General features: G+C 51.6%; 11 protein-coding genes across 11 annotated transcripts; 7 read left to right on the top strand and 4 right to left on the bottom strand.

Moving 5' to 3' along the window:
* The first annotated feature begins 786 nt into the window (after positions 1-786).
* Positions 787-3,227, top strand: EDD37DRAFT_109686 (gamma-glutamyltransferase). The gene is made up of 2 exons (XM_062809196.1): positions 787-2,794; positions 2,898-3,227. Exons 1-2 carry the CDS (start codon positions 1,045-1,047, stop codon positions 2,939-2,941), a joined length of 1,794 nt encoding a protein of 597 aa, XP_062667150.1. The 5' UTR covers positions 787-1,044; the 3' UTR covers positions 2,942-3,227.
* Positions 3,228-3,991: 764 nt separating this feature from the next.
* On the top strand, positions 3,992-6,382 carry EDD37DRAFT_109267 (MFS transporter). The gene is made up of 2 exons (XM_062809191.1): positions 3,992-5,077; positions 5,125-6,382. Exons 1-2 carry the CDS (start codon positions 4,301-4,303, stop codon positions 5,947-5,949), a joined length of 1,602 nt encoding a protein of 533 aa, XP_062667149.1. The 5' UTR covers positions 3,992-4,300; the 3' UTR covers positions 5,950-6,382.
* A 36-nt stretch (positions 6,383-6,418) lies between these two features.
* On the bottom strand, positions 6,419-7,751 carry EDD37DRAFT_109326 (lysophospholipase II). Its single transcript, XM_062809193.1, has one exon. It carries the CDS (start codon positions 7,651-7,653, stop codon positions 6,889-6,891), a length of 765 nt encoding a protein of 254 aa, XP_062667148.1. The 5' UTR covers positions 7,654-7,751; the 3' UTR covers positions 6,419-6,888.
* A 150-nt stretch (positions 7,752-7,901) lies between these two features.
* On the top strand, positions 7,902-11,295 carry EDD37DRAFT_581308 (uncharacterized protein). Its single transcript, XM_062814416.1, has 2 exons — positions 7,902-8,331; positions 8,387-11,295. The coding sequence occupies exons 1-2, from the start codon at positions 8,136-8,138 to the stop codon at positions 11,206-11,208; spliced, it is 3,018 nt and encodes a 1,005-aa protein (XP_062667147.1). The 5' UTR covers positions 7,902-8,135; the 3' UTR covers positions 11,209-11,295.
* A 67-nt stretch (positions 11,296-11,362) lies between these two features.
* EDD37DRAFT_109302 (guanine-N7--methyltransferase) lies at positions 11,363-12,751 on the top strand. Its single transcript, XM_062809192.1, has 3 exons — positions 11,363-11,662; positions 11,729-11,907; positions 11,957-12,751. Exons 1-3 carry the CDS (start codon positions 11,493-11,495, stop codon positions 12,478-12,480), a joined length of 873 nt encoding a protein of 290 aa, XP_062667146.1. The 5' UTR covers positions 11,363-11,492; the 3' UTR covers positions 12,481-12,751.
* On the bottom strand, positions 12,581-14,409 carry EDD37DRAFT_568154 (amino acid/polyamine transporter I; the record flags this gene model as incomplete). Its single annotated transcript, XM_062814180.1, has 4 exons — positions 12,581-12,868; positions 12,917-13,252; positions 13,328-13,589; positions 13,658-14,409. The coding sequence occupies 4 exons, from the start codon at positions 14,407-14,409 to the stop codon at positions 12,581-12,583; spliced, it is 1,638 nt and encodes a 545-aa protein (XP_062667145.1).
* Positions 14,410-15,383: 974 nt separating this feature from the next.
* EDD37DRAFT_109599 (uncharacterized protein) lies at positions 15,384-16,646 on the top strand. Its single transcript, XM_062809195.1, has one exon. The coding sequence runs from the start codon at positions 15,696-15,698 to the stop codon at positions 16,281-16,283; it is 588 nt and encodes a 195-aa protein (XP_062667144.1). The 5' UTR covers positions 15,384-15,695; the 3' UTR covers positions 16,284-16,646.
* On the top strand, positions 16,549-18,746 carry EDD37DRAFT_109339 (uncharacterized protein). The gene is made up of 4 exons (XM_062809194.1): positions 16,549-17,041; positions 17,092-18,181; positions 18,233-18,296; positions 18,690-18,746. The coding sequence occupies exons 1-3, from the start codon at positions 16,814-16,816 to the stop codon at positions 18,274-18,276; spliced, it is 1,362 nt and encodes a 453-aa protein (XP_062667143.1). The 5' UTR covers positions 16,549-16,813; the 3' UTR covers positions 18,277-18,296; positions 18,690-18,746.
* Positions 18,747-18,990: 244 nt separating this feature from the next.
* EDD37DRAFT_567955 (uncharacterized protein) lies at positions 18,991-19,803 on the top strand (the record flags this gene model as incomplete). Its single annotated transcript, XM_062814171.1, has 1 exon — positions 18,991-19,803. One exon carries the CDS (start codon positions 18,991-18,993, stop codon positions 19,801-19,803), a length of 813 nt encoding a protein of 270 aa, XP_062667142.1.
* Positions 19,804-20,738: 935 nt separating this feature from the next.
* Positions 20,739-24,170, bottom strand: EDD37DRAFT_659100 (ras guanine nucleotide exchange factor domain-containing protein; the record flags this gene model as incomplete). Its single annotated transcript, XM_062819017.1, has 2 exons — positions 20,739-24,057; positions 24,079-24,170. The coding sequence occupies 2 exons, from the start codon at positions 24,168-24,170 to the stop codon at positions 20,739-20,741; spliced, it is 3,411 nt and encodes a 1,136-aa protein (XP_062667141.1).
* Positions 24,171-25,406: 1,236 nt separating this feature from the next.
* On the bottom strand, positions 25,407-25,805 carry EDD37DRAFT_568199 (trimeric LpxA-like protein; the record flags this gene model as incomplete). The annotated part of the gene is made up of 1 exon (XM_062814182.1): positions 25,407-25,805. The coding sequence occupies one exon, from the start codon at positions 25,803-25,805 to the stop codon at positions 25,407-25,409; it is 399 nt and encodes a 132-aa protein (XP_062667140.1).
* Positions 25,806-26,411: the final 606 nt, after the last annotated feature.

Genomic DNA, 26,411 nt, shown 5'->3' with positions numbered 1-26,411 from the left:
CATTATGAAATCCAATGAACCTACGAATAACGAATACTACCCCGCTGTTATCGATATATGTTCTCCTTGTCAAGAATGTGACTCGTGATGCTTGCCACTGCTTCGTTCCTGCTATGGCTCGGGAACCTACGAGTCGTCTTCGCTGAATGTGTCTGCTACATGCTTCAGAAGTATGCCAGTCAGCTCATTTACCAGTCGACACCTGTTGCATTGTTGTTCATGGCAATCGTGCAAAACGAGTTCAAAGGTTCTATGCCTCCATGAGTCGAGACACTACGTAATGAAGCCACCTCATCGTAATCCAGGGCTCACCGCCATTGCCCTCCAGCAAGCATTATCAGTGCAGACTATTGGGAGATGGGCTGCTCGCGAACACGGAGTCGGGCGCTGAGAGCAGGCCTGTACCCATCTCGCCCAGGTTTGCATGTTATCAGAATACGATACCTGGATATAAGTTGTTTGGCCTTTGAAAAGATGCTGCTGGTCTGAATACTACTGGTAGGCACAGTAGGCAACGGATGCAGCATCCTTACTCTGCAAGCTAGGCAGTACGGGCATATCCGCCCATCACAAGTCTGTTATCAAAACCTCTTATCGAGAGGATCACTTTCCGTCATGTCTATGCCCAACGGCATGACTCGGTATGCGATAAGCGGACTATATGGCATTGGGGCGACTGGCTTGTTGGATAAGAACGTCTTTTTGTTAGCATCACTTCGTTGCTTCTCAGATTCCAGAGTTCATGTTTGTCTTTACCGCAGATCGACATCCCACTTTCTGCACTGCAACCATGGGCCATGCTTAACGACTTTTGAATTCAATGCTACTGTGCTTGGTATTGCAGCTCTAGCTTCCCTTTGCGTCATTATACTCTTGGCTTACCACGACGGTGCTTTCACTCTGCGCATGCGAGGAGGTCGCGTGCATCAATTCCTTTGGAGCTGCCATTACTGGCCTAGGCTGCTGTGGTCTGTTATGCCTTGTCTCAGGTGCAGGACGCTGTGACCTTGAAGGAGAAAAGGCTTACAAACCGAAGCCGGCACGATGGCTTCATTCGTTCTTTCAACGACTCTTCACTCTTTACCTGCTGGAGCTACGAAAACCTTGGGGTACCTCTTAGTCATGCTGTCGTTGATCCAGCTCGCTTGTGGCTTGGTATTGTCGCCGTTGATAAACCAAGCCAGCGCCAATCCTTTACAATATGCTCGACAGCAATATGCGCCCGGCCACCTGGGTGCGGTTGCTAGTGAGAGCAGTATTTGCAGCAACATCGGCATAGACCTATTGCGACAAGGCGGCAATGCCGCAGATGCACTTGTTGGCACGGTCTTTTGCATCGGCGTTATTGGTTGTTACCACAGCGGCATTGGTGGCGGAGGTTTTATGCTTGTTCGAGGTGCGAACGGCAGTTATGAGTTCATAGACTTTAGAGAGACGGCACCTGCTGCCGCCTTTCAGGACATGTACAACAACAATACCAATGCCAGCATTTTTGGTGGTCTGGCTAGTGGCGTTCCAGGTGAAGTCCGAGGTCTGGCGCATCTGCATAGCAACTATGGCAAGCTCTCGTGGAGTCAAGTGATGGCTGGAGCCATCAAGACCGCGCGATACGGATGGCCTGTCACAAACGACCTTGTCAATTATATGCGGTCGGCAAATGCGTCGGCTGCGGTCTCAAACTTCCTGGTCGATGACCCCAATTGGGCCATCGACTTTGCTCCCAATGGCACTCTGGTCGGGTTGGGCGACACCATCACCCGGAAAAGATATGCCAACACCCTTGAGACGATTGCAAACGAAGGGCCAGATGCTTTCTACACCGGGGCCATTGCGGAGACGACGATCGCTGCGTTGCAGGCTCAGAATGGCACAATGACGGTTGAAGACCTGCAAAACTATACCGTCGCAATTCGTCCACCGGCAAACATCACCTATCGTGGCTACCGAATGTTCAGCTGCAGTGCTCCTGCCTCCGGTGAAGTTGCGCTTTCAGTCATGAAAATCTTGGAAGGCTACACGGATTTCTATGCTCCTGGGAGGCTCAATCTCTCGACCCATAGAATGGACGAGGCGATGAGGTTCGGCTATGGGGAGAGGACTAATTTGGGGGACCCTTCCTTCTTGAAGAATATATCTCTTTATCAGAATGAGATGCTGTCCGCCCAGACAGCTGCCGATATTCGGAGCAAGATTCTGGACTACACCACCCTGAACGTGTCGGCATACGATCCTTCCGGCATTGAGTCGTTAGAAACACCTGGAACATCCCATGTCGTTGCGGCAGACGCATCAGGTCTGGCTATCACGTTGACCACAACTGTGAATCTGCTGTTCGGGTCCAATCTCATGGTGCCAGAGACCGGTGTGATCATGAACAATGAGATGAACGACTTCTCCATCCCAGGTTCCTCGAACGCCTTTGGATACATCCCCAGTCCAAGCAATTATATTCGACCAGGCAAGAGACCGCTCTCCTCAATTTCGCCGACGATTGTTGAGTTTCCCAATGGCACACTATACTATGTTATTGGCGCAGCTGGAGGGTCAAGGATCATCACTGCTACGATTCAAAACTTGATCCATGTGCTAGATCAGAATGTGACCACTCCTCAAGCACTTGCGCAGCCTCGCCTTCACGATCAACTGATACCGAATCAAGCCATGGTCGAGTACGCATATGACAATGAGACCGTGGCTTTCATGAAATCACTCGGACATAACGTTACCTTTGTGGCGCCAGGACTGTCAACGGCGCAAGGATTGCGTCGTCTACCCAACGGAACCTTTGAAGCTGGTAAGTTTGTGGTGTTCACATCGTCCTGAAGCCCTAAGCCGTCCACCACCGCAACTTCGCGAACAATACATCGTTCTTGTACTGACGCAATGTTCCTACCTAGCTGGAGAACCGAGGCAACAGAACTCTGGTGGCTTTGCCATCTAAGTTCCATTGGAGAGAAGGAACACCTGGGACCTTTTGTGGCTATGGAGACTGCCAGGAGAGGTGGTTTCGTGTTGCCACATTCGACCTGGACGACAACTGAGGCTCACCATAGACATATAGAACACCACAGCACCTCTGAGGGAATCAGTACATGCTCCTGGAGAAACCTTAAAGGATGGAATTGGTAGAGTGCGTCGAAACGAGCCCGATCGATCGAGGCACTGCAGCCTTGTCACATGACAAGGCTGAAGCTGTTATGCTTCACATGAAGTGAAGAATACACAGGTTCGACTCTTGTGGAAATACTCAAGAACATGGAAGGCTTCAGTAGGCCTGGCCTGCCCTCCGGGCTTTGGACTTGGATTCTCGTCGTGCGACGATGAGGGTCCATTTGGAGGGGAATCGTGCGACATCGCGTATACGACTCATCCTGGTGAAGCACCCACGAGTCAAACAATGGTACTACGTACATGCGATGCTGATGAAGAGGTGTCCATAGCCATCTTGATTTATCAGCCTACGAAGCTCGCCCCGGTGACTGTGAAAGGAATTGTCTTTGGTTGGAACTCTCATGGAGCCTCCATGGAAGAGCCCCCAGGTCTTTCGCAGGCTAGCAAACGAACTCCGGTGGGATCACAAATGCATAATTGTATGCAAAATGCATAAGATGATGTTACTTCTGAATCCAGTCGGATCGCCATCTCGCTCATTAGTGCTGAACCTGATATTGAGGCACACAACGCTTCTCAACCCGATGCAAGCAACATCTACACGACATGTACCTACACTCAACTTGTTTCGTGCTAGTGCGCAAGCCAGACGTCTTACAGGATTCATCGCCTACAGGTACTTTTGGTTATGCACAAAACGGACTTAAGGTTTAAGATGTTTTCGGGTCGTGTTTACCGAATGTCAAAGTGGGGGAAAATGCAGCCGCCTGCCTAAACAGATTGAATCGAGCTCGGAATGTCCATGGATCTTTTCGTGTAGCGAATAGTAGATGGAAATTGGCCTTGCCGGAGTCGCAACTAAATAGATCTACCGTGAGTTGAATAAAGAGCCGTCTTCTTCCTTTTCGTGGCATTCATTCATGTATTAAAGTACTGCTGTTGCTTTGTTGGTGGCATCGACAAGAAATTTACTGCACGCAAGGCACGAGCCCCCATCTACGCGACGCTTACATACTCCTCAGTCCCCTGCGCCGTATTCCGCCTAGTGGTCTGTCCGGAGGCTTGTAACCAGAAAGGCTATCTGCGGCCCAAACAATCGGTACGTTGCTCATGAACCCATTTTATCATACAATGCTACGAGCAACCTACGATCAACCCTGGCGACTGACGGAATGGCTGTTCAGGGCTTATGGCAGCCACAGAGTCTGCCCCCATTGCCGAGAAGCACCTCGAGCCCAATGATGCCCACAACATTCGACCCTCCACCGAAGGCTCCTCCGTCTCGGACAGGCACAAGAACGGCCGAATAGACCCAGATGTCGAAAATGGTATACCCGTGGTCGATCCAACTGAAGACGAAAACGAAAAGACACCTCCCGCAGTGACCACTCAGCAAGATCCCAATGTCGTCGATTGGGCAAGTCCAGATGACCCTGAAAAGGCTCTCAATTGGACTAACAAGAGGAAATGGGCAAATGTAGCAATCATATCAGCTGTTACCTTCCTGACGCCTTTGGCCTCCTCCATGGTTGCACCCGCCGTCCCCTTGGTCATGGACGAATTTCACATCACCAACGAGACCGTCGGCAGTCTAATTGTCTCAATCTACCTTCTGGGCTACGTTATCGGGCCACTGGGGCTCGCACCATTGTCAGAGGTCTACGGTAGACTGCCACTCTATCATGCTTGCAATGCCATGTTCGTCGTCTGGTCGATGGCTTGCGCATTGGCTCCCAACACTGGGGCATTACTTGTCTTTCGAATATTGGCCGGCATCGCTGGTAGCTGTCCGCTTACCATTGGTGGCGGGTCAATTGCAGATCTTATTGTACAGGAGAAACGTGGTGCGGCCATGGCGATTTTTGCAATGGGACCCCTCATGGGCCCTGTGCTTGGTCCCGTTGCTGGAGGCTACCTGAGCGAGGCCGCTGGATGGCGTTGGGTGTTCTGGGTAATCACTATCGCTGTAAGTTGTGGTATATGCATTGTCGTACCTCACTGACATGTTCCCAGGGCGGCGTGGCCTTATCTTTCTCGCTTATCTTTATGCGCGAAACCTACGAACCTGTCCTACTGGAGCGACGGACGAAGCGACTTCGAAAGGAGACGGGCAACCCCAATCTACGCTCCAAACTCGACCAAGGGATCCCTATGAAAGAATTCTTTGTCCGCGCCATTGTTCGTCCTGCGAAAATGTTGTTGTTTTCACCAATTGTCCTGCTGTTATCGATCTACATGGCTATCGTCTACGGCTACCTCTATCTGCTCTTCACTACTCTGACCACTGTGTTCGAAGGGACATACCACTTCAGCCAGGGCTCTGTCGGTTTGAGTTACCTTGGTATTGGCGTTGGGTCGCTGCTCGGACTCTTCATATTTGGTGCTCTTTCCGATCGCATTGTGAAGAAGATGTCTGCCAAAGGCGAAATGAAAGCAGAGTACAGACTTCCACCGCTCATCCCTGGAAGCCTACTCATCCCGGCTGGTCTGTTCTGGTACGGCTGGTCGGCGGACAAACACATCCATTGGATTATGCCCATCCTCGGAACATGCCTAGTCGGTTTGGGTCTTTTGGCAACATTCATGTGTGTACAAACTTACCTCGTCGATGCTTTTCACCGGTACGCAGCTTCAGCTATTGCGGCAAATACAGTCCTCAGAAGTCTGGTCGGCGCCTTCCTACCACTTGCAGGTCCAGCTCTTTATGCTTCCTTGGGCCTTGGCTGGGGCAACTCTCTGCTTGCTTTCATTGGCCTTGCGTTATCGCCGATGAGTTGGATCTTCTTCAAGTATGGCGAGCGAATTCGAAAGAGTCCGAGATTTCAAGTCCAATTCTAGATTACTATTGCTGGGAGTTTCATCTGGCATCTAGCGTTGCATCACAATTGGTGTTGGTCGAATGATTGCGACTGAGCGTTCCACTGTCATTTGTGTATGTAGGGGGCGTCAATATATAGAGGGCGTCAACGACATTTCCTCTCGGTTGGTTCTCATATAAAACCATGGCTGTACATGGGTTCATGAACCGCTGAATAGCCAAGTAAAATGTGCATTCGAGGCGATTCGAGGCCCAAAGTCAAGTGCACGACTTTCCTTCGAGTACCTCTTGAAGCCAAACTATGCAGGCACTGTTCTCGCGGTCAGATTTCGTTGTCTCTCTGGCGGCAGTCTATCCTAAAATGAGGGAACCTATCATGCCAGACCTGGCGTGGCCAGTGACATTGCGACTAAATTTGGCTGAACTCCGACTTCACACCGCCCATCATGATTCCTTGCCAGCAAAGAACTCTGACTCCTCTTCATCACACCCCAGTCCCACTCTGACCTATCCTCGATTTCGGTACACGTTTGCCTATCACTCGTTCAAGCACATCTGAGTTCTAAGAACATCAAGCAACATGCATGACAAAGGTTGTCCCAAGTGTGGTCAGAAGATCGCCAGCGGCACGAAAACATGTAGCTCTTGTGGCGCGGTAAGTGGTTCTGTCTTGCGATTCTTCCGTTACTCTGTCAATCTCTTGAAGCACGAGTCTGATAAATACTTCAGACTTGCCCTGTGTAATTGCGCATCTCAAAAGACAGCAGGTGGATGAAGACGCAAATGGGATACGACATGAATGATGAGATGCCTGGATGACAGCGGCTGACAGGCCTCAATTGGCAGTTGATTGAAGAAATGGCTGAGATTATTTTACTCGGACAGGTTGGCACCTGAAAACATCACGCTCGCTATGCAAATGAAAATGCCAACCACCACTCATGAGATTTCCACTCTCATCATTGCGGGATGACCTTCTCGAAGAATCCGAGCAGATCACGTAACTCGGCTGCACTTGTGGAATGGCCCATACCTTCATACAGGTGCTCCTCGATGTCCGCCTTGTCCACCCATTTCGACAACTCTTCTATGCCCTGGCTATACAACCTGCTTGGAACGAGCATGTCCCTTGTCCCGTGAACATAGAACCACTTCTTTACGCCCTTCTCGGGAACAGCGGCCTCGTCTGAGGTTTCTGCAGACCGTTCTTCGCGCAGGCTTTCGATCCTGTCACTCAGAGGGAAGTATCCACTCAAGCATACCATGCCTCCGACTTTGTGCCTGAAACGTCCTGTGAGACCCCAGGTGAGGCTCACCGCGCATCCTTGACTGAACCCTCCGACAAGAATCCTTTCTGGGGGTGTGCCTCTCCCAATCTCTTCTTCCACCAGCTTGTCGACGTAGTCCACGCTCTTGATAATACCCGCTTCATCATCGGATGCGTGCTTGTCGTCCTCATGACCGGGTACTCGTGGCTTCATCGCGTTGGGAAGTGCTTTAGGCATGTACCAGGCGCGTTCCATAGCGTCGTGGTTGTGTTCGGCATTAGGTAGAACCCACTTCAGCCACTGCATCTTGTTGTAGAAGTGGAACTGTTGGGCAAGGCCGAGCGGAAGTCCCTCGGCATCGTCGCCATAGCCATGCAGGAATATGATCGTCGCCGCACGATCTGGAGCTACAGAGGGAGCAGCAGGCGGCAAAATGTAGGGTGGTTTGGAGGACATGTTCTTGCCGCGTATCTGCAACGTTGCAATGGCTGGGTACGGGACTTTGCTCAGAAATCACTATGGAGACATACCGTTGGAGCGCGCTGACTCCGAGGACTCGGGACAAAGGAGGGGAATGCGGGTGGACGGCCGCACGTCGAGACTGCCCTGATAGTCTTCGTAGACAAGATTCTGCTTCCAGGAAGAGTCTCAAGTCATGCGGGCCTCACACGAAGTCGCTGTGACTTGGATGCAAAATCCAGAGCGCAACAGACATGGGACTGTCCTTTGCGTGATTGAGTCGAGTGAAGATATTGCGTTTCGCTACCACCAGGTTCGCCGCTCGTAACTCTTGATCCGCTGTACTTTATGACCCAAAGTGCACTTCGTGGGGAAGTCTGCATTTTGTTTTCAAAGATGGATTGAGATCATCATATTCCACCAGCAACTCGGCAGAACACGGCGGCTTCAAGTGGAGGATACAAAGCAGTCCAGACACCATGAAGAGCCTTAAAAGAGGTCTGGCGGCCGATCCAAGTGCGACCAACATCTCCAGCAAAGTCTTCGTCCGGTCCACGAAGAGCGGTCGAGTTCAAAAAGTTGTGAGGGAACAATATCTCAGGAAAGATATACCCTGCTCCTCGCAGCTTTGCTCGGCTTGTGCTTCTACAGCAGCAGCAAATGCAAGCGGAGTTGGTAAGTGTTCCGTATGTTATGGCTTCGCTCGACTTCCATGCTCATACCGCTACAGTCCCCAAATTCATCCTCTCAAAGCGACCAACAGGCACGAAAGCCTTTCGCGATGGCCATTACCTTATACCCGATACGAATGTCCTGCTCAGCGGCATGGACCTTTTCGAAGAGGCGGCACATTTCCACGATGTGATCATCCTGCAAACAGTCCTCGAAGAGTTGAAGAATAGAAGTCTTCCACTTTACAACAGATTGATGGCATTGACTCGCAGCGAAGAGAAACGCTTCTACCTCTTTTTCAATGAATTCCGATCCGAGACCGCAGTACGCCGAGACGAGGGAGAGACCATCAACGACCGAAACGATCGCGCTGTACGAAGAGCTGCTGCTTGGTATACAACGCATCTCGCAAAGGTGACGAAGAAGCCTCCTGCGATCGTCGTTCTTACGAACGATCAAGAGAATAGGAAGAAATCCAAGAAAGAAAGCCTTGTTGCTCTGTCACTTCGGGAATATGTGGGAGGCCTCGACGATGCCGACCGTCTACTTGATATGGTCAGCCAAGGCGCGGAGGGCCAAGAGGCCCGCGAAGCCCATGGCGAACTGTTCTATCCTGAGTACTATTCTATGTCCAGGATGATGACTGGAATCAAAGCTGGCACTCTACACCAGGGCAGCTTTCATGTTTCACCATACAATTACTTGGAGGGAACAGTGAAAGTGCCTGCGTTCGACAAGCCACTCTTGGTCCTGGGTAGAGAGAGCAGCAATAGGTCAATCTCTGGCGATGTGGTGGTTGTGGAAGTACTACCGAAGGACCAGTGGAAGGCCCCTTCAACTCAGATCCTCGATGAAGAAGCACTTAACAAGAACGACAATCCTGACGACGAGGAGCAGGAGCAAAGCGTCGTTACCGAGACTGAACGTCGCGCTCTCCAAGAAGACGTTCGACGTGCACATACGGCGGGCGCAGAGTCTCGTGCACAGCCTACATGCCGCGTTGTGGGAGTCATGAAGCGAAATTGGCGACAGCTCGTTGGAACCATTGACTCTGCTTCAGGGAACACATCTGGCAATCGGCAGACCACCGTCTTCCTCGTCCCTATGGACAAGCGCATTCCCAAAATCCGTATTCGAACGCGACAAGTCGATGAACTGATAGGCAAGCGAATCGTCGCGACAATAGATTCCTGGGATCGCGACACCAGATACCCTGTCGGCCATTACATCCGGTCCTTGGGCGAACTGGAGACTAAGGAGGCAGAAACTGAAGCCCTACTTCTTGAGTACGATGTACAGTATCGTCCGTTCCCAAAAGCTGTGTTGGATTGCCTGCCGTCGGAGGGCCACAACTGGAAAGTGCCTGCCGAGCAATCACATCCTGGTTGGAAGGATCGACGGGACTTGCGAGACCTTCTCATTTGCTCGATAGACCCTCCTGGGTGTCAGGACATTGATGACGCTCTTCATACGAGGAAACTCCCAAATGGCAACTACGAAGTGGGTGTCCACATTGCAGATGTGTCACATTTTGTCAAGCCCAACAATGCCATGGACACCGAGGCTACTTCTCGGGGTACCACAGTCTATCTTGTCGACAAAAGAATTGACATGCTGCCGATGCTTCTGGGCACTGACCTGTGCTCACTCAAACCTTATGTTGAGAGATACGCGTTCTCGACACTCTGGGAAATTACCCCAGACGCGGAGGTTGTATCGACATCCTTCACAAAGTCTGTCATCCTGTCCAGAGAGGGCTTCTCTTACGAACAAGCGCAAAAGCGAATTGACGACACTTCTGCAAATGATGAGCTTACTCAAGGTATGCGGGCGCTACTGTCGCTGTCGCAGAAACTTCGTCAAAAGCGTATGGATGCCGGAGCGCTGAACCTTTCAAGCCCAGAGGTCAGAATCGAGGCAGACAGTGAGACTTCCGACTCTTTGGCCGATGTCAAGACAAAAGCACATTTGGCCACGAATTCGCTGGTTGAGGAATTCATGCTGCTTGCCAATATCACGGTTGCTACAAAGATCCAATCAGTCTTTCCGCAGACTGCACTGCTTCGGCGGCATGCCACCCCTCCTGCTTCCAACTTTGCTGACCTTTCTGAGCAATTGAAACGCATGCGAGGCTTTGAATTGGACGTGTCAAGCTCCAGAGCCCTTGCTGACTCACTGGATCAATGTGTTGATCCTCAACATCCATTCTTCAACACTTTGATTCGAATCATGGCGACGCGCTGCATGACTTCCGCGGAATACTTTTGTAGCGGTTCTCACGCAGAGCCCGAGTATCGACATTATGGATTGGCCAGTGAGATCTATACTCACTTTACAAGTCCTATCCGTCGATATGGTGATCTGCTCGCCCATCGTCAACTGGCTTACGCGATCAACTATCAAGGCGAGGGGAGTGAGGTTGTGGATGATGGACTGAGGAATAAAGGTAAATTGGAAAGAGTTTGCCAGAATCTGAACTTCAGACACAGGAATGCCCAGTTGGCAGGCAGAGCAAGCATCGAATATTACGTGGGACAGGCACTGAAAGCAAGAGCGGAAAAGAAGCCAGATGCGGCCATTGATGTGGAAGGCTATGTCATGCGCGTGTTTGAGAACGGAATCGTTGTTTTCGTGCCTCAATTCGGCATTGAAGGGTTGGTTCGCCTCGAAGACTTCCAGTTGAAGGGCACGGCCGCGGAGTCTAGGAGGGAGAGTACTTTCGATGCCGACAGATATCGGCTGAGTATGTTCGAAAAGGACCATGAGGAGCAAGCAGTCACCGTGGAGCTCTTCCAGCAACTTCGGGTGAGGGTCAGTTCAGAGGAGAAAGGTGGCGCACGAGAGAAGGGTAAACGACGAGTCAGAATAGTCGTTTTGTAGAGCCCGGCTCGTCCGAACGTGAATTATGATGCCATCGATCTCTGATCTGCACACAGTCAATCTCGGGCGAACAGTCCCTTTTTTCTGATGTTTGTTGAAGTAAGAAGCGAGTATTGTGAAATCCGCTGTATCACTGCCAAGATCTAAATATTTTTATATTCAAGTTCCGCAAGCCTTACCTCGACCAAACCAATGACAACAGCGAAACCTCTTCATTTTCCGCCTACTGACCCTAACATTCTACATCTGCTGTTATCGACCTAACGAGCATCTGATCTGTCACGATGACAGGCCCTCCGAACAAACGGCAGAAGCGAGATGAGTACAGGAAAGCTCAAGAGAAGCTAAAGGCTGGAGTGAACGGCACCGAAGGCGGCAAAATCGAACTACCCAAGAAGAAATTCTATCGGCAACGCGCCCATGCGAATCCTTTCTCCGACCATGCTCTACAATAGTAAGGATTGCCAGCCCTGTTGCACACTGACCGAGGAGGTTACAGTCCCATACTGACTCTATGCAGTCCTGAATCTCCAGCCAACATGGACTGGACGACACATTATCCGGCATTCGTGGAGCAAGATACCGAGAAGAACATTGCGCAAGCCATGACCAAAGAAGTCGAAATTGCAGATATCGGGTGTGGATTCGGTGGCCTGCTTATTGGCTTGTCGCCTTTGTTCCCAGAGACCTTGATGCTTGGTAGCCCTCGTCCACACCAAGTCATGTCACCTTACTGACGCTTAGGCAGGAATGGAGCTACGAACACAGGTGACCGACTATGTGATCAATCGGGTTGCAGCACTAAGAGCCCAGAATCAATCCGCCACTGAGAGGTATACACCATACCAGAATATCTCTGCACTTCGATCGAACACAATGAAGTTTCTCCCGAACTACTTCCACCACGCACAGCTTTCCAAGATCTTCCTTTGTTTTCCGGATCCTCATTTCAAGCAGAGAAAGCACAAAGCCCGTATCGTTTCGGCGCAGCTCAATGCTGAGTATGCATTCGTCACGAAACCCGGTGGCCTAGTCTACACGATCACCGACGTCGAGGAACTGCACCAATGGATGGTGAAGCATTTCGTGAGTGAGGAGGCAGGGGATGCCAGAGAATTGTGGGAGAGAGTACCGGCGGAGGAGCTTGAATCTGATCCGTGTGTCAAGGTTATGAGCGAGGAGACTGAGGAGTCCAAGAAAGTCACGAGAAATGGTGGCAAGAAGTTCATTGCGGTATTGAGAAGAAAACAGGATCCGGAGTGGCCCAATTGACCAAGTCGAAACGCTAAACGCAGACGCTGATCGAAGCATACCCGCCACAAAGCGCTGACAACCAAAGGTCAAAGCTCCCACACCCGAAGGACGTGTGCCCTTACGGCGCCTCCTTCTCGATTTTCCCGTTGGTCAAGGTGTCTCCGCTGTGTCGCTCCGCGTTGCTGTCGGTGGGCGCCATGCCAACGACTTCACCACCTTTTAGAGCGTCCACGTCGATTTGAGGTCCAGTGTAATTCTTTCGCCCATCCACGAACCATTGGATCATCGAGACAATTAAGACGATTGCAAACGCCGCAATGCAATAATTCATGTTATTACCAGTTACTGGCAACGCCGGTGGGAACATGAACAGCACAGTTGTGAGCATGGCATAAGCGATGCCGATCTGCCACTGTTAGCATTCGGCGTGGCTGGTTGCGGAGACAGATCTTACCAGGTTGCATGTCCAGCCCAACCAGTTTGGCAGCTTAAAAGGGCGAGTCTCAGGCAACATCCTGCGCCCTCGGAGGCAATTTATAGCAGGAGGGATGGCGTAGGTAATGCCTAGAGCCACGACCGATGCAGAAACAATGGCGTTAAAGGCGCTGCTGGAGCCGAGGAAGATGCAGCCAAAGATGATGACAAGGATCAAAGTCAGCCAAAGCGCATTCAACGGGACATCGAGTCGCTTGTCGACTTTTGCGAAGAATTTTGAGGCTGGAAGACCGCGGTCTCGAGCGAATGCGTACACCATTCGACTACTGGTAGTCATGATACTGACTGCTGCGAACTGTCGGTCGATCAGGTTAGCTTTTACGGCGTTTCCCAGCTCCGAACCCAGGGTTCATCTTGGAGTGGCACTCACCAGCAAGCACACCAGTGGGAACATCAGCAAGCAGATGGACCCGGCTTTATTGTTAGTCGCGTCATAAAAGATCTGCAACATGGGACCTGCGGCGGAACTGATGACAGTGTCGAGATCGCTGGAGACGAAGAGCAGAACACTCAGATAGATGAAGCCGGTCACGACCCCGATCAAGACACATGCTATCATGATGCGAGGGCCGTCCACGATGGGATTATTCAATTCTTCGACGCAATGGGCGACTGCGTCAAAACCGGTCAAACTGAGATCGAGGAGTGAACGTTAGCACAGACAGTACGGAACGAAGGAGTTTATCGAGGCAGCACTCACCCCAAACCACCCTGCAGAAGCCCCAGAAGCCACGCAAGCCCATCTGGCCAGCCTGTCTCATTGATGAACTCCCGATACACCACGTCACCAGACTGGTAATGTGGTGAGGCGCATGCCAGAACGGTGATGGAAATGACCAGCCAGCCAGTGATGGACCATATCAGGGCTCCTTTCGTAACCCAAGGAAGCAACCTGGTCAGGAATGCGTTGACCAAGAAGGCAAAGGCGTTGTAGCCGATGTAGATCAGGAACTGGTGCCAGCGTTGGGCGTCGTATGAAGGTGTAGTCAGCGAGATAATCCCCAAGACGAGTTGACTACCCAGGAGACCGGCCGTGGCTGTTAATGCCACCCAGCCAGCTGTATTGATCCAGCCCGTGATCCACGATAGAATGGGAACCCAGCGTTTCCAGCTAATGACCGCAACCCAGTGGTATTGACCTCCTGCCGTTGGATACGCCGACAAGAATTCTGCCAGGGAAGCAGCCAAAGACAAATTGCATATTCCCGCAACAAGAAGACCCCAAATGACGGAGGTGGGACCTCCACTGGGGAGGGCCAAGGACATACTGGCTCCCAGAGCCGTCCAAGAGTTCAAGATGGCGAAAGCCAGGCCCAGCATGGAGAAGAGGGAGAAATTGCGCTCGAGCTCCTGCTTGACGCCAAATCCTGCCAGCTGGGCGGCATCTTCCTGGATGCTGGTCCGCCGTCGTGGAGTCTGTGAAGCTCGTCGCGAAGCTCGTCGTTCCTCCATGGTCGCCGACTGGACTGTGGAATTTCGTGTTACGCGTCTGTGCGAGGAAGTAACAACGTGCTCCAGTAGCCGGGAGCAAGGTGGGAATGAGCGAAGAGATTCTTATTTGTGGTGACTCAACCAAGCAAGCACGCGGCAGGTCTCCGATGAGAAGAGGAGGAATAAGCAGACTACGTCAGTGTGCGGATTATTGATTATAGGGTATCTTCTGTCCCAGTGCCTCCGAGCGTATCGATATCCTGGTCTGATGAGTGGACATTGGGACAAAATCTTACTCATGAGCCTTAGGTAACAGGAATCATGATGAGGTGAGTGGGCACACTGTGCTGGAATTGGCAATCCCAAGCAGAGCCTGTGGAGGATTAGGCGCGCAATGACTCGCCGAAGCCCATGCCTGGATGTCCGTCAACCCCTCAGAAATCTTCATGTTGCAACCCCCAGGTCACCATGTCAGACGCTACAAGAGACCGTCAGGAATCAATGCGAAGAACGATCGTGGTTTGGGATGCAAATCTTCGCCTTGCGACAACCCCGGATTTTAGGTGCACTTGGCTTGGACTTAGGGCGCGTCCTTAAGGACTCTTGATCCTAACTTGAGTTAGCATGCTTTTACCAAAGCCAGCCACCGATGTCACCGCCTACCAAGAACTTTGTTCAGTGCGGATCTGTTTTTCTATTTCGCATATCGCCACGAGCCGGTCGATCCGAAGAGGTTCTTGGTAATAAACCCAAACCTGCATGATATGTGGCTACAGCAAAGCGCATGTCAGTCATGTACTCACACCCAGGGTCGACATTCTTTGAGGCTCGGTGGCTAAGAGACACGCCCAGTTGCGACCTCCCAGGCACGATGATGTCAGGGCTGCAGGTAAAACACCCTGTTCGGCCTTCTCGGCCACAAACGACTTGCATCAGTCAGCCTTATCAGTTCAATTCAAACCAGACCTCAATCCCATAAGCAAGGCAGCTAATGATCTGGAATGAGATGGTACCGATTCCGGTTGGTGCATGTGATCGGATACTGTTTTGGGCCGTGGAATGTCCTGCCCCTTCTACACAATGAAATCCAGACGTCGCGTGCTTCCCTTGAAAAGGGCCTTGGACTGATCTCAACCTGACAGTGACAGACAAAGAGTGTGGAATAAATCTCGTTGTTCTGACAACAATGAAGCTGCTATTTTTCGATCACTTGTCCCATGTGCAGGAGCCCATATGAGCTGGCCAACGAGCCTTTCCAGCATGGACGGCCACCAAAGTGCTAACTCGGCCTGTTGGAGATCAACAAAATGTGCGAATCGCACACCATATACCATCTTTGCGGCCATGTCAAGGTCAAAACCCTCGTGCAATGCGCCGAAATGATCGAAAAACTGATCGCATCGAAAATGCAAGTAACATGCTCCCACCAGCTTTGCGCAGACGTCAGCGACAACATCCACATCTTTCCGGATATTTGTGTCAAATGCGAGGAGAACGGAGTCATTGGAGAGTTTCTGAACCAAGATCCGAGTCGCAAGCTCGAAATACTGCGAGACTGGAAGAAGCAGAACAAATTGGACCACGAATCAAAGTCGACTTTGGGAGCATCGGCAGAGAAACCTTCAGCTACGGCGACCGACAGTGACAGTAACGATGATGTTGACAAGCTGGAAACGCTCGAGGTCCTTACCGTGGCCGACATTACAAGCTCTTTGACGACGGAGACCGAGAGTGAGAGGTTGCCCAGTTCCACGTCTCCGGAAACAGTGGCATCGAGCGTCACATCAGTTGGAGGCTCATCAGATCTCAAAGCGATCAAAACTCGAGTGACCGCGTTGAGGGATTGCACAGAAAGGCTGTTGTCCAAGATTCGCGCGCAGAAATCAGTCCAATAGGCAGGGCACAACGCCTGTAACAATGAACTGGAACGTGTTGAATCTGGTGGATAGATTTACGCTTTTGATCATTACGCGTCGCGTGCCGATGGCGATGCGTGTGGGTTTGGAATATCGGCACGGTGGCACCAACCGGACCCAATTTTAGGCTTCCCGCATATAAGTGTCCAGTGAAAGCCTGTCGCTTGAACTAAGCTTCGGGATTCAAGGATTGGCTTCTTCTCGCCCGTGTTTGGTGCCTGGGCAAAACTGGGCAGATGCTTGCCCTCATAGCGTCATCGAAGAAACAGGGAATTGAAGCCTTGTCACCTGCTCTTCTCCACCATCGACAGCAGATGCCAACGTATAGCTTCTTCTGGCTGCTTCTATAGCTTTTGTATCTTCATCTTGAATTCACGTTGCTGAAGCCTCTTATTGAGCGTACATCAAACTACGCTTGCAATTGCGAGTCTTGACTTCCCCGCGAATTGCCGTTGCCGTCGCACATCTTCAGGGTCCGTTAATGCTGCTTCGTTGCAGCGTCACAAGCCATGGTTGGAAAACGAACTTTCAACAGAGCTGGCAGTGAGCCTGAGGATGATCGAATGCGGAACAATGACCTGGAAGCCGGTGCCCACAAAAAGAAACGGTTCGGTGGTTTCAAGGATGCTGTCGAGTATGCCATGGACCGCAGGACGACGGCGGCCTTGAAAGAGCAGCTGAAAGCGGGTGTGCTTCAGGGAAGAGAGTTCGAGAAGTCAAGAAAGAGTGATGAAGAGGTAATGTCCACCACAAAGCTCAGACACAGCAGCTGACGCATCTGTGCCAGTTGAAAGGCATCAAGGACAAAAAAGTGCGCAAGTTCTACGAGAAACAAAATGCCTCCTTGGACGACTGGGCCGAGGTTGACACCATAGTCCTCGCCATGGCCGACGATGTCATGGAGAGCATGAACCTCGACGCCGACCACGATGGGGTCAGGGAAAGAGAAGGCCGACTGCAAAACGTGGAGGAACGTATCGAAGACATGTTACCAGACGACGTGCAGCAGAAAAGAGCCAAGGCAGCACGGAATGCGCGGTGGTGGATCAATATCAATGTCATCGCAAACATAGCCCTCCTCATCGCAAAGGGAATCGCGGCGCTCAAGTCAAACTCCCTTTCCTTGATCGCATCGCTCCTGGACTCGGCATTGGATCTTTTGTGCACAGTCATAGTGTGGTCGACCAATCGACTGGTCTCCTGGAGATTGTCGTCCCTGGCAAAGAAATTCCCGGTCGGTCGTCGACGCCTCGAACCCATTGGCATTCTGGTCTTCTCCATCATCATGGTTATTTCATTTCTTCAAATCCTGCAGGAGTCCATTCAGAGACTGCTCCCCAGCGGAGATCATTCGATTGCCACCCTGCCGGCAGTTGCAATCGGAGCAATGGCCGCCACTGTGGGTGTGAAGGGCCTGATTGGACTTGGTTGTTTCCGCATCAAAACAACTCAGGTGCAGGCCTTGGCTCAAGACTGCAAGACAGACGTGTACTTCAACACACTTTCATTGCTCTTTCCTCTCATCGGCAAGCAGGCGGGCGTTTGGTGGCTGGATCCGCTAGGTGCCGCCCTGCTGTCCCTGTACATTATTTACGACTGGGCTGACACTTGCGTCGAAAACATGACTCGGCTCTGTGGATTGACAGTCGACGAGCATCTGCTGAACAAACTCACCTTTCTCGCATATCGTTTCAGCAACTTGGTCGCTGGCTTCAAATCGGTGACCGCATACCATGCGGGCGACGGTGTTTGGGTCGAGTATGATATCTTATTGGATGAGTCAACGCCGCTGCGTCGTACCCACGACATTGCGGAGACGTTGCAGTATTGCTGTGAGGCTTTGACTGAGGTCGACCGTGCCTTTGTAACAACAGACTGTAAGTGCCCGAATGAAGACGTGTGTGAATTAATTGCTGACAACTATATAGACTCTGTGCAGAACCCGGGTGGTCATACGCGAGACGGGATGTAAGATGAAGCATGTATGAAGTAATGAGTTAGAGAATTTTGTTCAGGCAGGCCCAAGGGCAAAAGTGTTCATAGCGACGGCGCCTTCCTGGTGGCCCATGTTTCTGATATAGCGAGCATTTCAAGGTTCCGACCGATGCTCAGATTTCCTAATCACATCGTTTGTAATCTTGAATGAACATCGTACACCGAAGCTTGTTCATGATCGTAGAACGATGGGGATTGTGCTGAGTACGAGCATGAGATCCTGCACAAAACCCAAAGGTGAGAAATTGACTTCAATCCGGCCCCAGTTGGTTCCCCCGCAAAAAGTCCCTTGCATGATTTTTAGTGCCTGGACTGGCACTCGGTGATGCATTCACTGCCTGCAACCACTCAGGACTTTTGCCACCATCTTCCCTTCCGCCATTCATCGACACAAACACCTGCACTTGTCAATCTTTTCGTGCCGCAATCGGCTTCCCTCTGACTACTCCCAGGGAGCACCTCTTCTGGAGCGACCAAACCCAGAATGCCTTCTACCGTGTCCCGCATTTCGCACGGTGGCGCAATCACCAAAACCACGAGACCGCCCTCGAAGACAAAGTCCATATCCAAGAAGCAGTCGTCACTCCACAAGCCTGATGGAGCGCGTATGCTAGAAGAGCTAGGCCACGATGCAGAGTATACACACAAACCCGTGGGGCAAGGACGAGCAACACCTTCCAAAGGCAAATCCATGAATAAAACATCTCCTACAGGCGCAAAGTCCAAGTCAACCACTTCGCCCAAATCCACCGCGAAGAGTCCCAAGCAACAACCCGAAGAGAAGCGCCTGCGGAGGTTTCGGAGCAAGCCTCCAGCCTCATTCCAGGTCAAGCTCTCACGAGCAAGGACGCAGCGCATGATAGTCCTAGGTCGCAGACAGGATACCATCGACGGCGCTCCAGCCGAGCATATCGACATTGTAGGCTCGACGGGCAATGTCTACGAAGTCACAATCAGCCACATGCCAGCCTGTACATGTCCCGACTCAACGAAGGGCAACGAATGCAAACACAAAGTCTACGCCATGAACACCGTCCTCAAAGCGCCCGAAGACCTGCAATACCAACTCGCCCTACTGACCTCGGAGCTCGAGGACATATTCGCCCACGCGCCACCCATCCCGACCGACGTTGTCGACGGTGAAGATGAGGAGTCGCACGACGGCAAGCGCAAGTCCACCGACGGAGAGTGTCCGATCTGCTACATGGACCTAGATCCCGAGCACAACAAACTCGTCTGGTGCAAGGCTCAGTGCGGCCACAATCTGCACAAGTCGTGTTTCGACCAGTGGGCTGCCAGCCAGGCCGGAAAGGAAGTGCGTTGCGTCTATTGCCGCTCAACATGGGAGATGGACGTGGGCGACGCCAATGCTATCAAAAGTGCTGGCGAACACACTGCGGATGGGTATGTCAATGTGGCCGACCACTTTGGCATGTCCAGAGCCAGGGACTACTCCGGATACCATCAGCCATGGGTACGCAGGCAGATCGGCCTAGGCTGGTGAATGACGGAATATGACTTGAGGACGGTGCGGTGCATAAAGAAGCAGTTGAATGAGTAATGATTCTGAGATGTCAAGTGTGGTGCCAATCTCATTGACGTGCAGGACGGGATTGTGGTGCGCACCAGATTCGTGTGTGCATCAACAACGCGGCTGTGTCTTGCTTGTAGATTAATGATACCCCGAATCACGAATCAACAGCGTCGCGTCGACTAATGTGAGCCTTTGCTGCGTGTTTCTTCAATTCCTACCTGAGCAGCAATCACTAGTTGCCAACCTTTGTGCATTCCGAGGCATTCATTTCGAATTACTTCGTAGCAGTGCTGGCAAAGATTGTCTTCTTAAATCACTCATGAGCAAGAACTACGAGAGACCTCTTCTCCTAATGCCCCGTATGTTAGGTAGTACACACTTACAAGCCTCAATCATATACAACCCATCAGACAGCCAGGAACTGTTCTCCCGGAGAGCGTAAAGACCAATGTTTGCGTTCGGCGCCCACAATCAAACACAAGAACGCATTTGCCTCCGCCACAGATACCTTTGTAAAGAGTACTCCAAGCTGTATGCCACAGCATTAAAGAATGAGATATGGCCCCCCTGACACCCACTTCAGCTACCAGCCACTATACAAGCCGCTGTTGGCATGACCAACAAATCGACTGTCATATATCCGTGCACATGCATAGGATACCGCTGCAATGGCAAAATCTCCTCCCATAAACAAATGCTCAACGTGGAGCGAAAGGTGTACCAATTGCTCACGAAACACCGGTCGCTCCAAAACAAAATAGAAAACTGCCCCAAGGGTATCATGGTCGATCGTAGCCTTCATATAACGCTGTTAATGTACAAAAGAGTTCAACAAAAGATTATATCGTAGAGTTGTCGTCGCCTGCGTAGCATGTGTGGTCCAGCTACCTGACCGATTGCGCAACTCAGCTGGAAACTGGAACAGGCTTATCCTTCTGCAGCAGGTGAGTCCAGTTGAGAAAATCAAATTTGTCTTTGTCTTTGCCAGAGTGTGTTGAATCTGGATTTGGGCTCTTGTTTGGCCCCTTGGGCTCCAGTACGAGGGAGCGTCGATAGTGCAATTGGAAGCTCTTATCACCGGCCGACCGGACGCGTATCAATTGGTCTTGCATCCATGTTTGCAGTTCCGAGATCTCGGTAAATCGGTAAGGAATCTGGAACCGCTGGAGGTCGGAAATGATTTTTGCCGTACTCATGTGTTTGTCCAGGTTGATGACCGATATCTTGCCTTGATCAGTGGCGAGATCTCGCGTCGCAGGATATGCAGAGTCGACCATGGTGAGATCAGTCAAGTACACTCCGATAAAAGGTAGACATGGTGGAAGATGTGACTGGACGCGCTGACGTAGAACAGAATAGTTCTTTGACACATCCACGACCTTGCACAACTCGTCAAACATGCTCTTGGTCTTCTGTGGTACAGCCTCCCAAGTCTTCCTCATGCGCTTAATATTGGTTGAATCCAGGGCGCAGACAATTGCCATTACTGTATCGTAGTTGTGCATTTCGAAACATTTATCGGCGATTTTGATCCATTGTTTGAGGATGGCAGCTCGCTTTTTAGGTTCTTCCAATTGGAGAACCGAATCTGAGACGAGGTTTGAGATATCCGTGGACAGAGTAGACATGGCTCGGACGTTGACAGCAAGAGAACTGCTACGTTTCGTCCATTCCGTTGCAAGGAGCTCCTCGGGCATGATGGAACAAAAGAGCTTTGAGGTTTTTAGCGTAATTTGACGAGCAAGCTCAAGCGGATCGAAGTCGAGAATGCTGACACCAGCGCCGCCCATTTTCCATGCCCTCAACGCAGTGAGTTGGCTCTTTGATATGACCGGCGTCGGCATGGGTGCACCCGGATCGACGTAGGCTGCAGAAGACGTGTTTGTCTTTCCAATCACAGAAATCACTCTGGGTACCAGAGGTCGATTGGTTGACGAGACATGGTCGGCCAGCTCAAGGATCCGCTTGCCTGCACTGGGAAGAACCGGCGCCAGAGACTCTCTTGCAAATCCTACAATAACCGGGAGAGCTGTGTCATCACAGTCGTGTCTCCAATGCGACTCCATCCAGCCCTTGAGAACATTATAAACTCTGAGCCGTACAGGATTTGCGATCCTCGAGTTGTCGGCAACATAGTAGAATCGAAATGCAAGTGCCTTTGCAAAGTCTTCCGGTGTAGCAAACAAGCGGAAAGTCAGATAAATCGTGCTAATGAAAGAAATCTCGGGTGTAGAGTCATGGGCTGTCAAGCGCTCCACCAAAGCGTTCAGCGTACCGCCGACAATCATGCCCTCTCGATTAATAACAAGCTCCTGGGCGAAAGTGTGAATCAGAATCTCAGCTTCGCCATCATCGTCGTCCCCATGACGCCGCAGCTCGTCGTCGACCAGTGAGGGCGATGAGGACTCCGTAAAGTAGTCATGGGCGCCACCATGGAAGGAGGTGACTCGGGTAGATGCTGTGGACACATTGCTCGGAACAGAATGTCGACGGCTTGAGTCGGCGCTGCTGTCGCTTCTGGTGGTTGTCACGGCCAGTACCGTCGCCAATGGCTGCCTTTTGAGGCCTCCCGAGAACATATTGAGCTCTGGTGAAGCAGTAGTGTTCCTTGAATGCAGCACGGGTGGCGGTGGCAGAGGTACTGTGCGAGTGAACCTCGTCGCCACTTCGTCCCTTGGTGTGATGGGACCGCTACCAAAGTCAGATATTGGCGATTCAGTCGTGTTCACGGAAAGCGGAGGGGTCAGGTTGCCGCCGAGAACAGATCTTCCAGGTCGTCCATCTGGCAAGTGCGATTCTGCCCTTCTCGTGGAGGCCAGCAGCGTGGACCGGAGGATGGTGTCCGATTGACGATCATGGCTAGTAAGTTCTGGCGTGTTCGACCCATTTGATGCCCTGTTTGCAAACTGGCTCAGACTTTCCACTTCGAAGTCGCCAATCTCTTCCAAGGTCGTCTTCGTTCTCGCGACACATCGTCCTGCAGCACTTACACAGGCAGTGGCAGCTTGCACGAGGTTATGAGCCTCCTCAGGCAGGTAAATCAAGTCGTCTTCCATAGAATGGACAGGCTTGAAAACTTGTCGTGCAGCATGAACCAATTCGGTGATGGCGTAATACATGGCGTCCTTGGCCTGAATCAAGGGTCGCGAAGTGCTATAATCTCGCTCGATGACTGTCTCCACAATGGTGAAGAGTTGACGACACGATCGGACAGCATTCTGCGTGGTCAGGAGAAGTTCCGACGAGGACCTTGACTGCATGTGCGACCCCAGAAAAGAGGCCAACACGGTGAGGAAGTCGTCGTAGGCCTTATGCAAAAGCTGTGAAATCAGATTCAGATTCATCGGGTCCACTCCTCGACCGTAAGACATTCGATGTGTGGTAGACGACTGCCGGCGTAGAGGGGAGATCCGCGCTGGCATGTTGCGGCTGGTACGCTGGGAGATGAGCGTATATGGTGATGGCTTGGTTTCCACGGATGCTGGATTGCGCAGAATGGACTGGGTATGATTGGACAGGTTGGGGGACAGGGGCGACAACGGTTCGGTCAATCCCTCAGGAGGCACTGTCGGGCTCAGAGCTGCCGTGGTCTCGGCGGTCCAAATGTCGAAGAAAGAGACAGCGTGCGTGACGATCCGAAAGGCCTGAAGGAGCATGTCATCGAGTCTGGTGCCGAGGTCCGTATTGGGAGTGACGGGTGTTACAATCTGCTGTAGCTGTTTGGCGGTGCGAACAAGCAATGCTAGGTCTGATAGCAGGCTCTTCCGAGAACTACGGACGGCTTCATGCTCTTTGACCAAGGCCGAGTCCCGTGTCAGGCAGTCGGATCTTTCCAGCAAGGCACGAACTCCGGCGACCAAGCCTCTCATGTAATCCTGGTTGCGGAAAAGGCTTGCACTGGAGTCTGTGCCGGCTTTCACGATATCCCAAAACTCGGTCAAGGCCTTCAGCAGAGGTCGCATGGCAGCATAGTCGTACGCTTCGCAGTAGTTGGTGGGCAGCCAACCTCGAGCGCCTGTCTCCAAGACCGTCCCGTCGGCCCAGCCATTGACATGGACCGAATGGACCAAGATAATGTCTCCGGCATTGAGAGGAAGCGTGACGGTTGTAGAGGAGTGGGGAGAAGAGGGTTGAAAAGGATACAGGGCTCGCAGGTAATTGTGGAATCGTGCATGATCCAGGACTAATTCGTCGAGATGTTCCGAGTCCAAGATGGTCGTTGGGCTCGCATTGTTGGGCCCATACCCAGGACCATGGTCGTGGTTATTGTCAGGACCACCATTCTTTTGAATCCGCAAGGGCGCAATGAAGATGCTCGAAGGCTGATTTCCGCGCATGTTGCTGAGATTGTGTATCACTCATCCCGTACATTCTTGAAGCTCTTGCGCCTGTGGTGTGCTCGTTTCCATGTCCGCGTTATGCCCGGACCAGACGTATCGTATCGAAAGGGCTGATCGCAACCGCGAACTCGAGAGGGTGGGGTGATTGAACGGCGACTCGCAGCAGAGGTGATACAACAGCAGACTTGTACACAGTGATGTTATGTGTCCAAAATACCAAGGGGGGTTTATGGATGCGCGCCACGGCGGCGGAGCGAAGGGTGGCTGTCGTTTGACGCAAGGATCAGGAGGAGGTTGCGGCTCGCGTCACATCACAGTACGTCGGGGCGGACTGGTCCAAGGAGAGCAAGACAATCAAACAGCAAGGAGCAATGAGCTTTTTTGACAAGAACAACAATACAATACTGTGTGCAAGTGCGAAGGTGGATATTCAGAACATAAGACACAAATTGTGCGAGGAAGGTGATGAATGCTATTCCTCTTCTATCGTATATTTACTCGTTAATGAGGTCAACTTCCATTTCTCCTCCGAACACGAAAACTCTCTGCAGCCACTCACCTACAGTAGCGACTACTGTGTAAGGTAACAGCTAACCTGTCGCCCAATTTCACCAAAAGTGCTTGAAAATGACTGTTTGACTGCTGAGTACTGTAAGTACAGGGGTCCCCCATTTGCCCCAGAAGAGTCCAGGCCTTACTAGCCTCTTTAGTCAGTCTTTAGCATACACCTGGTACAAGAGTAGTGCAGTTAGGCGCCTTCCTAGGCTGTTAGGTAAGAATGCAGCTTTTCGGCGTTGCTGGAGATGCTCGCCAAAAGAACAAGCCGAATATTTAGGTACCACTGTGGTACCATCTAGCAAACTGTTATCGATCGCTTTTTCCACTCCTTGCCTTGCATTTCTCAAGACTGATGATTCTACCACACGATCGTGAAGAACCGACTCTCAAAATTGACACGCTGAAATTGCTTTCTCGTCATACAAGAGGCGTAACATCTGTGAAACATGCCAGTCGCAACCTGGGACGAAACATGCAACTCGGTCAGAACAACTCCTTTTCAGCCGCACGAAGCATGGCAACATGAATTGGGGCTACTGCTACTCGACAAGAGGGAAGTCACAGCATTCCTTACGTGACATTCTTCATAAGCTTGTGGACTATACATCCACAATGTCTCTACCAGTCCTTGAGCTTTCCCAGAGCGGCCTCCATCGTCTGCGTGGGTTTCATGTCCTACCGAACAATGGCAAAGGGTTCCACCGTACAATCGACCTCGATATTCACTCCCGGATAGATGACTGCTCCACGACCGATGGTCACATTGGCGCCAATCGTCACCCGCTTTGCCACCATGGCGGCATCGACGCCTTTGCGCTCATGCATATCCCGGCTCGCTCCACTGGTGAAAATGGTCACACCGGGCCCAATGTGCGTTCTAGCCCCAATCTCCACTCCACCGGCGTCGTCAATCGTGCAGTCCTCCCCAATATAGACACTGTCCATGATGAAGATGTTGTACCCATATGTGCACTTGAACGGCGGCTCGATCATGACACCGACGCCGAGCAAGCCCCTTGGCGGTGCCGACCCTAGTGGTTTGTGAACAGTGTCTTTGCTGGGATCAAACACCATCCACAACACATCCCGGATTTGCTCCTGACTGAGCGCGCAGTCAAGCTTGCAGAGATCGTTATAGCGCGCGACGGCTCGCTTGCAGCGATTCCTTTCATGCCGAAGAGTCACGTTATGATGGTCGTATGTCACTCCCCTCATCATCTTCGATCGTTCTATATCTTCTTGGTAGAAGGTCTTGGTGCCGGTCGTCATCCTTGAGGATTCGGGAAAGCTAGACATGCCTTCTGTAAATTTCACTGGAGACAGTGCTCCAGCTTGTGCTTGAACGGCAACAGAGCGATCCTCGCGGTGCTGTGGTGTAGCCCAAGGCGCTGGCATTGGTGTCTGAGCAGGGCCAGACGTGGGGGTAAAAGGTGAGGGAGTATAGATAAGACTGGACGTCGAAGGCGTACGAAAAACGTTGGCTGGCTTGATGGGGTGCGTGAAACTCGGAGTCGTGGGAGTACGATGAGGATAAGGAGGAGACATTTGTACATTTGCAGGCGGCTGTGGTTGAGTTTGCTGTGACTGATCAGAGAGCACAGAGGTAGCCGTGCTTTGCGGTCCTTGCCTCGCAGTAAATCCGCTCGTAGGAGGCCGCTCTTGAGGATTGAGCTCAGGAAG

Source organism: Exophiala viscosa (assembly GCF_022695815.1).
Source record: "Exophiala viscosa unplaced genomic scaffold EDD37scaffold_10, whole genome shotgun sequence".
NCBI classification, from domain to species: Eukaryota; Fungi; Ascomycota; class Eurotiomycetes; order Chaetothyriales; family Herpotrichiellaceae; genus Exophiala; species Exophiala viscosa.
The sequence above is the reverse complement of the archived record's forward strand: the minus strand, read 5'-3'. Positions and strand labels throughout refer to the sequence as shown.

Bases quoted from the DNA above. Each gene is read 5' to 3' on its own strand.
- EDD37DRAFT_109686 (XM_062809196.1), top strand. From the start codon at position 1,045: ATGGCTTCATTCGTTCTTTCAACGACTCTTCACTCTTTACCTGCTGGA. The intron at 2,795-2,897 runs GTAAGTTTGTGG...GTTCCTACCTAG, and splicing joins CAACGGAACCTTTGAAGCTG to CTGGAGAACCGAGGCAACAG.
- EDD37DRAFT_109267 (XM_062809191.1), top strand. From the start codon at position 4,301: ATGGCAGCCACAGAGTCTGCCCCCATTGCCGAGAAGCACCTCGAGCCC. The intron at 5,078-5,124 runs GTAAGTTGTGGT...ACATGTTCCCAG, and splicing joins TCTGGGTAATCACTATCGCT to GGCGGCGTGGCCTTATCTTT.
- EDD37DRAFT_109326 (XM_062809193.1), bottom strand. From the start codon at position 7,653: ATGTCCTCCAAACCACCCTACATTTTGCCGCCTGCTGCTCCCTCTGTA.
- EDD37DRAFT_581308 (XM_062814416.1), top strand. From the start codon at position 8,136: ATGAAGAGCCTTAAAAGAGGTCTGGCGGCCGATCCAAGTGCGACCAAC. The intron at 8,332-8,386 runs GTAAGTGTTCCG...ATACCGCTACAG, and splicing joins AGCAAATGCAAGCGGAGTTG to TCCCCAAATTCATCCTCTCA.
- EDD37DRAFT_109302 (XM_062809192.1), top strand. From the start codon at position 11,493: ATGACAGGCCCTCCGAACAAACGGCAGAAGCGAGATGAGTACAGGAAA. The intron at 11,663-11,728 runs GTAAGGATTGCC...GACTCTATGCAG, and splicing joins TCCGACCATGCTCTACAATA to TCCTGAATCTCCAGCCAACA. The intron at 11,908-11,956 runs GTAGCCCTCGTC...ACGCTTAGGCAG, and splicing joins CCCAGAGACCTTGATGCTTG to GAATGGAGCTACGAACACAG.
- EDD37DRAFT_109599 (XM_062809195.1), top strand. From the start codon at position 15,696: ATGTGCGAATCGCACACCATATACCATCTTTGCGGCCATGTCAAGGTC.
- EDD37DRAFT_109339 (XM_062809194.1), top strand. From the start codon at position 16,814: ATGGTTGGAAAACGAACTTTCAACAGAGCTGGCAGTGAGCCTGAGGAT. The intron at 17,042-17,091 runs GTAATGTCCACC...CATCTGTGCCAG, and splicing joins CAAGAAAGAGTGATGAAGAG to TTGAAAGGCATCAAGGACAA. The intron at 18,182-18,232 runs GTAAGTGCCCGA...ACAACTATATAG, and splicing joins TGCCTTTGTAACAACAGACT to ACTCTGTGCAGAACCCGGGT.